Below are 16,696 nucleotides of genomic sequence, written 5' to 3' on the forward strand. Positions count from 1 at the left end.
GGAGCAGGGACCGAGCAACAGGAGCTCACCCCGTCATTGCGGGGATTCGAACCACCAACCTTCTGATCAGCAAGTCCTAGGCTCTGTGGTTTAACCCACAGCGCCACCCACGTCCCTACCTCGTAGCAAATTGTCACAACTCCTTTGGTTTTGGCGATTAGGCATTGGTAGGGGTATTGTTATGTAGATGTGTTGGGGGGAGCGCAATCACCTCCCCCATATACTGAAGGGTAGTCCGGTAAAGGATTCCGGGGGGCGTTGCCTCGTCCAAAGCCTATGGAGGTCAGGGCCTAAAGCGCACCCCTGAGCGGTGGCATCAACCTAGTTGATGTACCTACTTATCTACTTGCACTTTGAGGTGCTTTCGAACTGCTAGGTGGGCAGGAGCAGGGACCGAGCAATGGGAGCTCAATGGGATTCGAACCGCCGACCTTCTGATCGGCAAGTCCTAGGCTCTGTGGTTTAACCCACAGCGCCACTCGCTGAGACTCCTTCGGGTAGTGATAAAGCAGGATATCAAATCCAAACTCCTCCTCTTCTTCTTCTTGAGGTCAGTCAGCCAGCCAGCTGGGAATTCGAACCCTGGCTGTCCAGATCTTAGTCCGACACTCGGACCACTAAGTCACACCAGCTTCCACCCGCTTGTGAAGACTTACGTCCAGAGCCTTGACGGTGCATCCTTCGTTCGCACGGTCTCTGTGGAGTCTCTCCAGGATCACAGTGTCTGCTCCTTTGGTGTAAAGCTTGATATGGCCTTCGGGGTCCCGCACTGTGGGGTGGAGAAACAAAAACCCTTAAGTTGAGAGAGAGAGAGAGAGAGAGAGAGAGAGAGAGAGAGAGAGAGAGAGAGAGAGAGAGAGAGACATCATCTGTTTACCAAAGGTGGGAAACCTCTGACCGTTCCAGATGTTCTTGGACTCCAACTCCCATCATCCCTGACCGTTGGGGTTGATGGGAGTTGTAGTCTGGCAACATCCAGAAGGATGAAGTTTCCCATCCGTGAAAAATGCGCTTGGACTACTGCCATGCGCTCTATGTGAGGCTACCTTTGAAGGTGACCCGGAAACTACAATTAATCCAGAATGCGGCAGCCAGACTGGCGACTGGGAGCGGCCGCCGAGACCACATAACACCGGTCCTGAAAGGCCTACCGTATTTTTTGCTCTATAAGACTCACTTATTCCCTCCTACAAAGTAAGGGGAAATGTGTGTGCGTCTTATGGAGCGAATGCAGGCTGCGCAGCTATCCCAGAAGCCAGAACAGCAAGAGAGATCGCTGCTTTCACTGCGCAGTGATCCCTCTTGCTGTTCTGGCTTCTGAGATTCAGAATATTTTTTTTCTTGTTTTCCTCCTCCAAAAACTAGGAGCGTCTTGTGGTCTGGTGCGTCTTATAGAGCGAAAATATGCTACGTTGGCTCCCAGGATGTTTCCGAGCACAATTCAAAGTGTTGGTGCTGACCTTGAAAGCCCTAAACAGCCCAGTATCCCTGAAGGAGCGTCTCCACCCCCATCGTTCAGCCAGGGTCCATCTCCTGAGGGCCATCTGGTGGTTCCCTCCCTGGGAGAAGTGAGGTTACAGAGAACCAGGCAAAGGGCCTTCTCGGTGGTGGCGCCCGCCCTGTGGAACGCCCTCCCTTCAGATGTCAAGGACCCTTATGGATTTCCATATGGGACAGCGGCCGATGATTTTCAGTGTCCCCTTTTCCAACTCTACGATTCTGTGATTATGGGCCCACAAAACACTGACCCACGATGGACATCCGTTTGCGGACGCTGTTGAAGTCCAGGAGGGCCAGCACCTTGTAGGTTCTCTCCACCCCAAGTTCGCTGATGGTGACCGTGTCCTGCGTTCGAGACAGGAAGACGTAGCCCAGGTTCCTGGCCGCGGTCACCAGGGCTTCCTCGTCCGGCGAAGCTGCTTGGTAGACCAGCTGATCTATGAGAAATTGGGGAGGGAGGAGAGCAGATGTTCATCGCCAGAATCCCTGGCCTCCTGATACCTGAGTGCCAGACAGGTAGCCATTCCAGAAATAACAAACCCAGATGAAGACAAAAGGGTGTGAGGAACTTGGCTGGGAAACAGGGAAATGTAAATATCTCTTTTGTTACACTTGATGATCTCTTTCAGCTTCTGCCTTCTGGAAGAAGGTACAGGGTTATAAAGACTAGGACTAGTCGCCTAAGAAACAATTTTTATCCAAATGAGGTTTTGGTTTTAAACACAGTGTAAGGTAGTCTCTGTGGGAGTGCATCATATTTAATTACGGGGTATCAGAGTTTTTAGGGGGTTAACCAGGCTGGGATAGCAGGCTTGTGGGTTTTTGAATGTCTGGTGTAGATTTTTTTCAATTTCGTTGTTCTGTATGGAACAATGACAATAAAGATTATCGTATCGTTTCATATTGATGGGTGTTTGGTGGAGGGCAAGGGGAACCATGGGGCAGGGTCCAGGATGCTCAGATTACGGCCACCAGACCTCCCCTTTCATGATGTAACCGTGATGTATGAGTGATGTAGTTTGGGGGGGTGTAATATGGGGATTAGCAGCTAATAAAAGTTTGGGTTCTCTTTTGTTTGGGGTTTCCATCTTGTTCCACCTGGTGGCAGGTGGGAGTCTTGTCGCGACCGTCTTCAATAAAGACCAAGCCGACTGGCTGCTGTTTTGCTCTGGTATTCCTGGCTGGTGTCCTTGTTTTTGTCCAAGGGAGCCCTCAGATTTCTCTGTTAACAGCACCCACAAATTTCGGCTCCAGGGCCTAGGAAACCCATGGTTGTGGGGCCAAGCCAAACCCCTGGTTCGACGTTTCTGCTGAACTTTGCATTACAAAAGCGACAGAATTGCCATTCAAAACAGAAACAAAAGGGGCAGTGTCCGTAAAATGTGCCGCAAATATTTCCTCTTCTCGCTGCAAAACAAATGGGCCCAAATCCCATCTCGTTGCCAGGCAGAGGTGCTGCCCTGCATTTTTCCCGTTAACGACTTAAAGGGTCACGCCATGGAATTAGCTCGACAAGGAAAGTATCTGCTTACATTGGGCTGAGTACAATAATTAAAAAGGCTTTTTAAACACACAAACAAATAAATCCTTTGTATCTACTATCAAGCTGTGGTTTCTGGCTTCCATCCAGAACCCTGTCGGTATTGTCATGGGAAAGTAAGAATAACAGCACCGCTCAGGTGTCAGAGAAGCTGAAACAACAGCTAGCGGGAGCCAGAAATTTTTCAGAGACATGCACTTCCTCAAAGAGGATTCTAGTCCTCATTATTCTATGACTTTGTTTACTTCCTGCTAGGGTATGGAACGAGCTGCGCCTTATATCCCATTTCAACCTTCCTGACCCTCATTCATAGACCTAGAGTTTATTTCACACTAGGGTTGATCTGAGCAGGGAATTGCACCCCAGTTCAGCCTTGCTGGGGGATGCGGGTGACGCTGTGGGTTAAACCACAGAGCCTAGGACTTGCCGATCAGAAGGTTAGCGGTTCAAATCCCTGCGACGGGGTGAGCTCACGTTGCTCGGTCCCAGCTCCTGCCAACCTAGCAGTTCAAAAGCACCTCAGAGTGCAAGTAGATAAATAGGTACCACTCCAGCGGGAAGGTAAACGGCGTTTCCGTGTGCTGCTCTGGTTCGCCAGAAGCGGCTTTGTCCTGCTGGCCACATGACCCGGAAGCTGTACGCTGGCTCCCTTGGCCAGTAAAGCGAGATGAGCGCCGCAACCCCAGTCGGCCACGACTGGACCTCATGGTCAGGGGTCCCTTTACCTTTACCTTACTCAGCCTTGCTGCCATTCAGGCAATTTTTTAAAAAATGTAGTATAAACACCGACAATTGCGATACACTGGCCTGCGAGCACTCCAGTTGGAGAACAGCTTTGACCAAAGGTGTCATGGACGCAAGGGAGAAACGTGCTAAGAGGAAGGCATGCTTGGCAAACCCTCACCGGGGTCAACTCCTGCCCAGAAACCTATCTCCCCACTGTGGAAGGACGTGTGGGTCCAGAACTGGCCTCTACAGTCACTTACGGACTCATTGCTAAAACCGTGTTTATGGAAGATCTTACTCGGCTACGAGGGATCGGCAAAGAAATTCTTTGCACGCTTGGGTGAAACATTCTCACGAAAACACGCACGCCTTTCGAGCTTTTCAGGGCCTTCTCAGTGGTGGCGCCCTCCCTGTGGAACGCCTTCCCGTCAGATGTTGAGGAGATAAACAATTATCTGACTTTTAGAAGACACCTGAAGGCAGCCCTGCTCAGGAAAGTTTTAAACGCTTGCTGTTTTATTACACTTTTATATTAGTTAAAAGCAGCCACTCACTCTCTTTCTCCTCAACCATGACAGTGTGGCAGATTGCCAGGAGACGCATGAATTCCTTCACCATGGGGTCGTCCTTTCGTCGGATGTTTGCCAGGAGCTGCTGGTCGTAAAATTCCAGCTTACTATCCAAGTACTTGTTCCACTTCAAATCAGTCTCCTGGAGAGGGGAAGAAATGAAGTTAAGAGGTTAATGATGAGGAAGAACCCTGGGGAAGCTGCAAACCATCAGATTCCGTCTTCACACACACTCAGGTCAGAAACAACAACAATTTATTATTTATACCCCACCCATCTGGCTGGGTTTCCCCAGCCACTCTGGGTGGCTTCCAACAGAAAATATTTAAAACACAATCAAACATTAAAAGCTTCCCTAAACAGAGCTGCCTTCAGATGTCTTCTAAAAGTCAGATAGTTGTTTATTTCTTTGTCATCTGACGGGAGGGCGTTCCACAGGGCGGGCGCCACCACCGAGAAGGCCCTCTGCCAGCTTCCCTGTAATCTCACTTCTCACAGGGAGGGAACCGCCAGAAGGCCCTCGGGAGGTGGACCCAGGTGTCTGGGGTGGAGACGCTCCTTCAGGTCTACTGGGCCGTTTAGGGCTTTCAAGGTCAGCACCAACACTTTGAATTGTGCTCAGAAACGTCATGGGAGCCAATGTAGGTGTTTCAGGACCGGTGTTATGTGGTCTCGGCGGCCGCTCCCAGTCCCCAGTCTGGCTGCCGCATTCTGGATTAGTTGCAGTTTCCAGGTCAACTTCAAAGGCAGCCCCAAGTAGAGCGCATGGCAGTAGTCCAAGCAAGAGATAACTAGAGCATGCACCACTCTGGCCAGACAGTCTGTGGGCAGGGAGGGTCTCATCCTGTGTACCAGAGGGAGCTACCCTGGACACAGAATTGAACTGCACCTCCATGGACAGCGGTGAGTCCAAAATGACCCCCAGGCTGCACACCTGGTCCTTCAGGTGCACAGTTACCCCATTCAGGACCAGGGAGTCCTCCACACCTGCCCGCCTCCTGTCCCGCCAAAACAGTCCTTCTGTCTTGTCAGGATTCAACCTCAATCTGTTGGCCGCCATCCATCCTCCAACCGCCTCCAGACACTCACACAGATATGCAGCTATTCGTAAGCTTTCGGAGAAGAACGTTTCCACACTGTGGGCCTTGTGGTACGAGAAGATTCCCACACTCCAGCTTCAAAGAAGTCCAATATGTCAATAGCTCCCATGTGCACAGACCTCTCTCATGTGGCAACAATGGCTCAGTTAGCACATAATGCGAAGCCATGGTTTGCTTAGCAAACAGCAGGTTAACCAGGGTTTGCTTCCCAGGCAGTCTTGCTTCCTGTTTTGTCCTTTGGGGCACGGCGTTCAAACAAAACCTGGCAAACTGTTGACAGCAAACCATGGTTAAGCTGCTGGGCTCACATGCCATGAGAAACCATGGTTTTAATAAACCATGGAATGAGAAACCATGGCTTGGGGTGCAATCGTAAAGGAAACCAATCTCGTGATGAACCCCTGTAATTTACAGCAAGAATATACAACCTACCATTGACTTGTCTTGGGCGCTGTTCTGTGAACCTGCAAATATTTCCAAAAGGAAGAATCAGAAATCAGGAAGACCAAAATGTTAATAAGGAATTGGGGGGGGGTTATAAGTTATCTTAAAAACCATTGTAAAATGATTAGCAGGACTGAAAATATCACTTGTAGTTTAATGACGAATTTTGGACACAATGGAGAGGTGAAGAGATTCCGGATTATCGTAAAAGATGCAGGAGGAAATGATTCACAGCAGGACCCACAAAGGGGAGGAGGAGGGAAGTCCGGGAGATTCCTTGGGATCTTGTTTTGAAGTTGTAAGTTGGACTTTAAAAATTTAATTTGGAAAACCAAATAAATGATTAAAAAAAATGTGTGCAAAAGCTATCCTGGCGCACAAAAGGTTAAAAAAAATTGCATTTGTCGCCCTGCCCATTCTGAAGCTTGCCTAGACAGAAATGTAGGACTTTTTCCTAAATCCCAGTGAGATCCCAAGCAGGACTTTACCGTATATCACCCCGTTGATACAACATTTCTTGAAGGTCATGATGTTCTGGGTCAACGTCCCTGTCTTATCCGAGAAGACATATTCTATCTGCCCCAGCTGGTCGTTCAGACTGGTGCTCCGAGCTTTCGCTGGCATGTCCTTCGGAGCGTAGTACATTTCCCTGTCCCAGTTGATGAAACAACTGTTGACCAGGTATATGAATTCGAACCTGCGCCGGGGAGAAAAAATCCACAATCACTGAACAGGAAAAGAAGACTTTTGTGGCTTGTGGAGGAATGCTGGAACAACCTACTGAACATCAGAATGGTCCTCCTAGCTTGTGGACTCCCCTTCCCTTTCCTTGGAGGTTTCAGAGCAGAGGTCCTGACCTGGATGCTTTGGTGGGGTTCGACTAGATGAACCTTGGGGTCCCTTCCAATTCTACAATTCTACGATTCTGCAATCAGGGCCTTTCTAAATCCAGCATCCTGTTGTCACTGTTGCCACTCTCCCACGGTCTTCTGGCAGTTCCCTCACTGCGAGAAGCGAGGTTACAGGGAACCAGGCAGAGGGCCTTCTCGGTGGTGGCGCCCTCTCATCAGATGTCAAGGAAATAAACAATTGTCTGACTTTCAGAAGACATCTGAAGGCAGCCCTGTTTAGGGAAGTTTTTAACGTTTGATGTTTTATCGTGTTATTAATATTCTGTTGGGAGCTGCCCACCGTGGCTGGGCGATGGCCCAATTTTCACAGGAGAAATGTTGGAGGGGATGGAATAGGACGTCCCTATTTTCATGGGAGAAATATTGGAGGGGTGGAATAGGATGTCCCTATTTTCATGGGAGAAACATTGGAGTGGATGGAATAGGACGTCCCTATTTTCATGGGAGAAACATTGGAAGGGATGGAATAGGACGTCCCTATTTTCAGGGGAGAAACGTTGGAGGGGATGGCATAGGACGTCCCTATTTTCATCAGAGAAACATTAGAGGGGATGGAATAGGACGTCCCTATTTTCATGGGAGAAACATTGGAAGGGATGGAATAGGACGTCCCTATTTTCATTGAAGAAACATTGGAAGGGATGGAATAGGACGTCCCTATTTTCAGGGAGAAACGTTGGAGGGGATGGAATAGGACGTCCCTCTTTTCAGGGGAGAAACGTTGGAGGGGATGGAATAGGACGTCCCTATTTTCAGGGGAGAAACATTGGAGGGGATGGAATAGAACATCTCTATTTTCAGGGGAGAAACATTGGAGGGGATGGAATAGGACATCCCTCTTTTTGTGGAAGAAACATTGGAGGGGATGTTGCACAACTCAGTTCCTGTACCACCCTTCAGTCTGTGGGGACGTTGCTGTGATTAACTAAGGAGTTAGCCAATGAGGAATGTTATGGTCACAGGAAAAGTGGTATACAGTGGTACCTCGGCTTACAGGCGCTTCAGGTTACATACGCTTCAGGTTACAGACTCCGCTAACCCAAAAATAGTACCTCGAGTTAAGAACTTTGCTTCAGGATGGGAACAGAAATCGCGTGGCGGCAACAGAAGGCACTATTAGCTAAAGTGGTGCTTCAGGTTAAGAACGGTTTCAGGTTAAGAACGGACCTCCGGAACAAATTAAGTTCTTAACCCGAGGTACCAGTGTACAATGGAATCGTAGAGTTTCCAGGGGCTGTATAATTCAACCTGCATTGTCCTCATTGGGTGACCCTATACTCCCGCCAACCAGTCAATATGGGCCCCGGAGTGAGGCAGTCGATGCTGAGACACAGTCCTCTCATGCCTCTCCGATCGCGGCTGCCCGAGGAAGAGGAGGCGGCTGACGAAAACAGTGTGACGCGGCAGCTAAAAAAGCCAATGCAATTCTGGACTGCATCAATAGGAGTATAGCATCTAGATCAAGGGAAGTAATAGTGCCACTGTATTGTGCTCTGGTCAGACCTCACCTGGAGTACTGTGTCCAGTTCTGGGCACCACAGTTCAAGAAGGACACTGACAAACTGAAACGTGTCCAGAGGAGGGCAACCAAAATGGTCAAAGGCCTGGAAACGATGCCTTACGAGAAACGGCTAAGGGAGCTGGGCATGTTTAGCCTGGAGGAAAGGAGGTTAAGGGGTGATATGATAGCCATGTTCAAATATATAAAAGGATGTCACATAGAGGAGGGAGAAAGGCTGTTTTCTGCTGCTCCAGAGAAGCGGACACGGAGCAATGGATCCAAACTACAAGAAAGAAGATTCCACCTCAACATTAGGAAGAACTTCCTGACAGTAAGAGCTGTTGGACAGTGGAATTTGCTGCCAAGGAGTGTGGTGGAGTCTCCTTCTTTGGAGGTCTTGAAGCAGAGGCTTGACAACCATATGTCAGGAGTGCTCTGATGGTGTTTCCTGCTTGGCAGGGGGTTGGACTCGATGGCCCTTGGGGTCTCTTCCAACTCTATGATTCTCTGACTTACGTGATGAGCATAGACATGGGGATGACCAGGCTGAGAAGGATGAGGAATCCCCAGAAGGCAAAGAAGGCGTATTGGATGGAGCTCGTGGTGCTGTAGAAAGCAAAGAGGTAGGCGTGCTGTTCCCGGAACCTCTCGGCAGATACTCCGGAGCCGACCGCCAGGGCGAAGGAGATGAGGAAGAGTGAGGTGGTGATCTGCAGAGAGAAGCAAAGAAGGGTCAGCCCTTCGTTGGGAGAAGACTCTGGGCCAGTCACTCCCAACTCCAGACCCACCAGGCGTCCCAGTTTTCCAAGGACAGTCCCAGATTTACAGAAGCTGCCCTGGTTTCTGATTTTACCCTGGAATGTCCCGCTTTCCCTTAGTAAAGGTAAAGGGACCCCTGACCATTAGGTCCAGTCGTGGCCGACTCTGGGGTCGCGGTGCTCATCTTGCTTTACTGGCCGAGGGAGCCGGCATCCAGCTTCCGGGTCATGTGGCCAGCAGGACTAAGCCGCTTCTGGCGAAGCAGAGCAGCGCACGGAAACGCTGTTTACCTTCCCGCCAGAGTGGTGCCTATTTATCTACTTGCACTTTGATGTGCTTTCGAACTGCTAGGTGGGCAGGAGCAGGGACCGAGCAACGGGAGCTCACCCCGTCATTGCGGGGATTTGAACCGCTGACCTTCTGATCAGCAAGTCCTAGGCTCTGTGGTTTAACCCACAGTGGCAGCCGCGTCCGTTATTTCAGATTATTACTTTGTAAAAATACAAGAAAAGAAAAGAGAAGAGAAAAGAAAAGAAAAGAAAAGAAAAGAAAAGAAAAGAAAAGAAAAGAAAAGAAAAGAAAAGAAAAGAAAAGAAAACTTCTAGCTCCCATGGGTGAGGAGATACACACAAATATCAGGGAGGGACAGCCAAATATTTTTACCAGTAGCACCAAGCGATCCATCAGATGGCTGAGTTTGGTCTTTTTCAGCTTGATTTTCCCACAGTTTTTCATGATTTTGGAATCGAAGCCTGTGGAGGAGAGATATTTGAATACAATTCTCTGATGAAAATAGGGACGTCCTATTCCACCCCCTCCAACGTTTCTCCCCTGAAAAGAGGGACGTCCTATTCCATCCCCTCCAACGTTTCTCCTGTGAAAAAGGGGACATCCTATTCCATCCCCTCCAATGTTTCTCCCGTGAAAAAAGGGATGTCCTATTCCATCCCCTCCAACATTTCTCCTGTGAAAATTGATTGCAAAACTAATGAAATGTATAAACTTGAAAAGTAAAAATGAAAACTTAAAAAACAAAGAGAGGAATGCAGAAGGCTGGCGAGGACGGAGGCCAAGAGGCAGAGATGAGTTTGGCTGGGGAAGAGGCACAAGCGTCTCCCCTCTTTCTGTGACAACCTAGAACCAGGAGAGGCATGAAAAGGGCAGAGGAGACCTTGGCTGCATTCAGGCGCAGTCTCCGATTGCTTGGGAAAAGCCCTGGGGAGGAGGCAGGGACTTTTGATCTCTGCAACTGATGTTCATGGAGGAAAGAGGTGCTCCGCTCATTAGGCCTGACATTCAGCCAAGTCTGTGGAGGTTGTGTTTTTGTGAACTCCGTCTTTGCACTGTACAACTCCAACTCTAAGAGTGCTTGTGACTTTTGGAGCGCTCTAGCACACTCAGTCGGGACGCGGGTGGTGCTGTGGGTTAAACCAGAGCCTAGGACTTGCCGATCGGAAGGTCGGTGGTTCGAATCCCCGCAATGACAGGGTGAGCTCCCGTTGCTCGGTCCCAGCTCCTGCCCACCTAGCAGTTCGAAATGTCAAAATGCAAGTAGATAAATAGGTACCACTCCGGGGGAAGGTAAACGGCGTTTTCGTGCGCTGCTCTGGTTCGCCAGAAGCGGCTTAGTCCTGCTGGCCACATGACCCAGAAGCTGTACGCCGGCTCCCTCGGCCAGTAAAGCGAGATGAGCGCTGCAACCCCAGAGTTGGTCACAACTGGACCTAATGGTCAGGGGTCCCTTTACCTTTTAGCATGCTCAGTGGAAGAGTGGAAATGGGCAGTGGGAGTTGTAGTCCCACGATGATAATTATAATAATTTGCAGGGCGGGACTTTGGCTACCCTGGACCAACACAGCTACTTCTCTCTCCCATGTGTGTCAAGAAACCGTGTCAAACCGGCTTGTAATCTTTCCTAAACTGCCTCCGCATTGCTGCTGCTGTTACCCGGCGCGGCCAGAGATCTGTCATGAGATTAGGCGTCACTAAAGGCCTCGGGGAAACTGGTAAGGCGAGTTCCTTAATGCTTTCTGCTTTCAGAAGTCAGCCCAGGGCACAGGGTTGAGAGGGGAAAAAGAGGAGGAAGAATAGAGCCTTTATGTTGCGGAATTTCGGCACAGGAAAAGGTGTTTTGGCAACGTCTGTTGCAATGATCAGCTCAGGATAGGCACACCAACATTGTAGCATCGCCAGGGGCCTAACTTTATATATGTTGTTGTTGTTTAGTCGTTTAGTGGTGTCCGCCTCTTCGTGACCCCCTGGACCAGAGCACGCCAGGCCCTCCTGTCTTCCACTGCCTCCCGCAGTTTGGTCAAACTCATGCTGGGAGCTTCAAGAACACTGTCCCACCATCTCGTCCTCTGTCGTCCCCTTCTCCTTGCGCCCTCCATCTTTCCCAACATCAGGGTCTTTTCCAGGGAGTCTTCTCTTCTCATGAGGTGGCCAAAGTCTTGGAGCCTCAGCTTCAGGATCTGTCCTTCCAGTGAGCACTCAGGGCTGATTTCCTTCCGAATGGAGAGGTTTGATCTTCTTGTAGTCCATGGGACTTTCAAGAGTCTCCTCCAGCACCAGAATTCAAAAGCATCCATTCTTCGGTGACCAGCCTTCTTTATGGTCCAGCTCTCACTTCCGTACATCACTACTGGGAAAACCATGGCTTTAACTATACGGACCTTTGTTGGCAAGGTGATGTCTCTGCTTTTTAAGATATATATATAAAGTATTTCTGTACTTTCACAAAATATCAGGGCTGTGCATAGATTGTAGCCAACTACACTCGACTCACAGTGAACCCTTTGAAATAAACGGACCTAAGTCAGCCGTGTCCATTCATTCCAATGGGTCTACTCTGGGTAGGGATGAGGGGGAGAATCTGGATGGGGGCAAATCTAGCAAATTCGCCCTTTCTGAAACAGCGTGAAATCTGCCCCCTCCTTTGAAATTTGCGCCGATCCGAATTTTGCGATGCACCTCTCCAAGCCACCGACGTGTTGTTAAGTAAAAGCGTGCATAAAAAGGAATATACCAGCATTAGCAGCATGCAGGAATGCCTTCGATTTGCAGGAATCCCTTGCAATAAAAACTAAAAAAATCTGTACGTTGCCTAACCCTCTGGTGAAGTCAGTGAGCGTCACTGCTCCCTGTGGAAGTGAGTTCCACAGGTTAACTTGCACGAAGGGGTTTCTCTTAGCTGCCCTGAACCTTCCAAGGGAAGATGGGTTTTTAAAGTGGGCGTTTTCTCTGGAGAAACGTTGGAGGGGATGGAATAGGACGTCCCTATTTTCAGGGGAGAAACGTTGGAGGGGATGGAATAGGACGTCCCTATTTTCAGGGGAGAAACGTTGGAGGGGATGGAAAAGAATGTCCCTATTTTCAGGGGAGAAACATTGGAGAGGGTGGAATAGGACGTCCCCATTTTCAGGGGAGAAACGTTGGAGGGGATGGAAAAGAATGTCCCTATTTTCAGGGGAGAAACGTTGGAAGGGATGGAAAAGAACATCTCTATTTTCAGGGGAGAAACGTTGGAGGGGATGGAATAGGACGTCCCCATTTTCAGGGGAGAAACATTGGAGGGGATGGAAAAGAACATCTCTATTTTCAGGGGAGAAACGTTGGAGGGGATGGAAGAGGACGTCCCTATTTTCAGGGGAGAAACATTGGAGGGGATGGAATAGGACGTCCCCATTTTCAGGGGAGAAACGTGGGAGGGGATGGAATAAGAAGTCCCCATTTTCAGGGGAGAAACATTGGAGGGGATGGAAAAGGACGTCCCTATTTTCACAGGAGAAACATTGGAGGGTATACGACTCTTTGTGTCAGTTGCTTTGAATATTTTGGGGACCCTCTGTGAGAAAAGCGCCGAACAAATTGAAACCAATGAAGTAGGTAGATCAGGCCGTCCTGCAAGGGCAGGGCTCAGCTCACCTGCGTAGATGACGAGGCCGTAGCAGGCCTCTGTGTTGCGCACCTTGCAGCCCCGCAGCAAGACTTTCTCACTGTCGAGGGAATATTTCTCTCCGCGCCAATCCAAAGTCCCCACAAAACTGTGCATCCGGCTGTTTGGCTCCTCGCAAGTGATTACCCCTGCGGAGTTTAGAAAAAGGAGAGGCGAAAAATTAAGTTTTGTCTTTCTGCTGTCCAGAGATGCCCTCCTTCACTCTGCGACATGCAACCACTAATAATAATAATAATAATAATAATAATAATAATAATAATAATAATAATAATTTCTACCCCGCCCATCTGGCTGGGTTTCCCCAGCCACTCTGGGTGGCTCCCAACAGATCATCTTCCAAGGCCCTCCTTCGTGTGCCATCTACTCAAGAGTTGTGGAGGGTGGCAACACGAGAACGGGGCCTTCTCTTCAGTGGTTCCCCAGCTGTGGAATGTTCTCCCAGGGAAGTTCGCCTGGTGCCTTCATTATACACCTTTAGGCGCCTGGCAGAAATGTTCCTTTTTAACCAGGCCTTTGCTTGATCTTATTGACATCCAACACCCTTTTAGAATGTGGCTCTTTTGCGGGGTTATTGTTTTTGCTTTGATTTTATATATTATAATTTTGTTTGTGAACCGCCCTTAGACCTCTGGGTAGAGGGCAGTGTCTAAATTGAATATATTATTATTACTATTACCCAGACACTGAGGTCCAGTGCCGTGGGCCTTCTGGGGGTTCCCTCACTACGAGAAGCGACTCAGAGGGCCCAGGCAGAGGGCCTTCTCGGTCGTGGCGCCCGCCCTGTGGAACACCCTCCCACCAGATGTCAAGGAGATAAAGAACTACCAGACTTTTAGAAGACATCTGAAGGCAGCCCTCTTTAGGGAAGCCTTTAATGTTTGATGCATTACTATAGCCAGATGGGTGGGGTATAAATTATTGTTATTATTATTATTACTCGGCTATGAGTGATCGCCAAAGATGATAATGATAATGATAACTTGGACTAAATATCTAGTTTAAGAAAACCACAAAGCAGAAAACACATGCACACACATTCCAAGGAATCGACGGCATAATGCGCTAAACACCAGTGGAAAACTTTTGAGATTGAAAAGTTGTTGTTGTTTAGTCACGTCCGCCTCTTCGTGACCCCCTGGACCAGAGCATGCCTGGCCCTTCTGTCTTCCACTGCCTCCCGCAGTTTGGTCAAACTCATGCTGGCACCTTCGAGAACACTGTCCCACCATCTTGTCCTCTGTCGTCCCCTTCTCCTTGCGCCCTCCATCTTTCCCAACATCAGGGTCTTTTCCAGGGAGTCTTCTCTTCTCCTGAGGTGGCCAAAGTCTTGGAGCCTCAGCTTCAGGATCTGTCCTTCCAGTGAGCACTCAGGGCTGATTTCCTTCAGAATGGAGAGGTTGGATCTTCTTGCAGTCCATGGGACTCTCAAGAGTCTCCTCCAGCACCAGAATTCAGAAGCATCCATTCTTCGGCGATCAGCCTTCTTGATGGTCCAGCTCTCACTTCCATACATCACTACTGGGACAACCATAGCTTGAACTAGACGGACCTTTGTTGGCAAGGTGATGTCTCTGCTTTTTGAGATGCTGTCTAGGTTTGTCATTGCTTTTCTCCCAAGAAGCAGGCGTCTATCAATTTCATGACTGCTCTCACCATCTGCAGTGATCATGGAGCCCATGATCTTTATGGAATAATTCAAAACATCAGAACTAACAAACCGAAGTCTCTGAACGTCCTTAAATGAATCACGGTTCCAGACTTTATCCGGCAGACTCACCATCTGCAGTAATCATGGAGCCCCAGAAAGTAAAATCTCTCACTGCCTCCATTTCTTCTCCTTCTATCTGGAGGTTCTGGCGATTGACACTCACCGTCAAAAGCAGCCATGCTCCCATCGTTGGTCAACTGCTCATGCGTCACCAAGAGAGCTTGCCGGTACTTCAGGTTGGTCTCTCTGAGAAAGAAGGATGGAGAGGGAATATATCAGTGGGGGAAAACCGCAGGCCGTTTGTGAACGATGAGCCTATTCATTTATAAAGGTAAAGGGACCCCTGACCATTAGGTCCAGTCGTGGCTAACTCTGGGGTTGCGGCGCTCATCTCGCTTTACTGGCCGAGGGAGCCGGCATACAGCTTCTGGGTCATGTGGCCAGCAGGACTAAGCCGCTTCTGGCGAACCAGAGCAGCTCACGAAAACGCTGTTTACCTTCCCGCTGGAGTGGTACCTATTTATCTACTTGCACTTTGAGGTGCTTTTGAACTGCTAGGTTGGCAGGAGCTGGGGCTGAGCAATGGGAGCTCACCCCGTCGCGGGGATTCGAACCGCTGACCTTCCGATCTGCAAGTCCTAGGCTCTGTGGTTTAACCCACAGTGCCACCCGCATCATTCATTTATAGGGATTTGTTTATAGGGGTAATTCATTCGGGTAGAGGGAGGTGCGCAGAGGAGCGCTCAACCCCAGCCCTGAATGGCAGCGATGGCGTAAAAAGAAGAAAATAATGTAAGAAGCAGCCTTACCCGTCAATGTCCATCGTCTCCACGTAGCAGAGGCTGTTTGGCTCTGTGCTGGAGAGCAAGAGGAGGTCTGCCTGTGGAAATCAAGAGCAGTACACCTAAGACAGGCTCCCTGGTGGCTGAGCAACTGTACATAGCACAGGGGGTCGGGAGCTATCGCCCACGGACTGGCCGATTGGGCCAAGGCAGCCATGGACCTCTTTCCCAGAGTTAATTGAGGCATCCTTTCAGCCATCCACCAAGAAAGGGAGGGAGGGAGGGAAGGAGGGCAAGGGAGGGAAGGAGGCAGGAAGGCAGGAAGGAAGGAAGGAAGGAAGGAAGGAAAGAGAAAGGAGGGAGGGAGGGAGGGAGGGAGGAGGGAGGGGAAGGAAGGAAGGAAGGAAGGAAGGAAGGAAGGAAGGAAGGAAGGAAGGAAGGAAGGAGGCAAGGAAGGCAGGCAGGAAGGAAGGAAGGAAGGAAAGAGAAAGGGAGGGAGGGAGGGAGGGAGGGAGGGAGGGAGGGAGGGAGGGAAGGAAGGAAGGAAGGAAGGAAGGAAGGAAGGAAGGAAGGAAGGAAGAAGGAAGGAAGGAAGGAAGGAAGGAAGGAAGGAAGGAAGGAGAAAGGAAGGAAGGAAGGAAGGAAGGAAGGAAGGAAGGAAGGAAGGAAGGAAGGAAGGAAGGAGAAAGGAAGGGGTGGGAAGGGAGGGGAGGGAGGGAGGAAGGAAGGAGGGAAGGAGGGAAGAAATGAACGAATGACTGAACAAACAAAGGAATGAAGGAGAAAGGGAGGGGAAGAGGGAAGAAACGAATGAATGAACAAACAAACAAATGAAGGAACGAAAGAGAAAGGGAGGGAAGGAGGGAAGGAGGGAAGGAAGGAAGGAAGGAAGGAAGGAAGGAAGGAAGGAAGGAAGGAAGGAAGGAAGGAAGGAAGGAAGGAAGGAACTTACAGGCACAATGCTGTCCTTCCGGAGGCAGACGATATCACCCACGCAGATATCCCGCCATTTCTTCTGGATGAAACTGGGTTGGGGGGAACAAGGAGAGAGAATCAGCTGAGTTCAGGAACCAGCCGTGCACACAAAAGGGGAGAGGGTCATGCTGTGGCTTGACACCCTCCACACACACACCCCACTCTTGCCGCAGAGGACCTCCGTGGGGCTGAGCAACTGTAAAGGAGAGCGAGGGTGAAGGGCAGG

General features: G+C 49.7%; 1 protein-coding gene across 4 annotated transcripts in view; it reads right to left on the bottom strand.

Moving 5' to 3' along the window:
- The window catches only part of ATP8B3 (ATPase phospholipid transporting 8B3), a 62,396-nt gene that overhangs the window by 24,482 nt on the left and 21,218 nt on the right, over positions 1-16,696 (bottom strand). For all 4 annotated transcript variants that reach the window (XM_081895401.1, XM_081895402.1, XM_081895400.1 and 1 more), the window contains exons 7-17: positions 16,448-16,520; positions 15,523-15,593; positions 14,877-14,959; positions 12,975-13,133; positions 9,714-9,802; positions 8,808-9,001; positions 6,368-6,576; positions 5,868-5,899; positions 4,321-4,477; positions 1,749-1,937; positions 657-769 (exon numbers count right to left, since the gene is read on the bottom strand). In XM_081895401.1, the coding sequence (XP_081751527.1) occupies positions 657-769; positions 1,749-1,937; positions 4,321-4,477; positions 5,868-5,899; positions 6,368-6,576; positions 8,808-9,001; positions 9,714-9,802; positions 12,975-13,133; positions 14,877-14,959; positions 15,523-15,593; positions 16,448-16,520 (1,369 nt within the window). The remainder of the gene's footprint in view (positions 1-656; positions 770-1,748; positions 1,938-4,320; positions 4,478-5,867; positions 5,900-6,367; positions 6,577-8,807; positions 9,002-9,713; positions 9,803-12,974; positions 13,134-14,876; positions 14,960-15,522; positions 15,594-16,447; positions 16,521-16,696) is intronic.

This window comes from Podarcis melisellensis, assembly GCF_964234715.1.
Source record: "Podarcis melisellensis genome assembly, chromosome: 18".
Taxonomy (NCBI): domain Eukaryota; kingdom Metazoa; phylum Chordata; class Lepidosauria; order Squamata; family Lacertidae; genus Podarcis; species Podarcis melisellensis.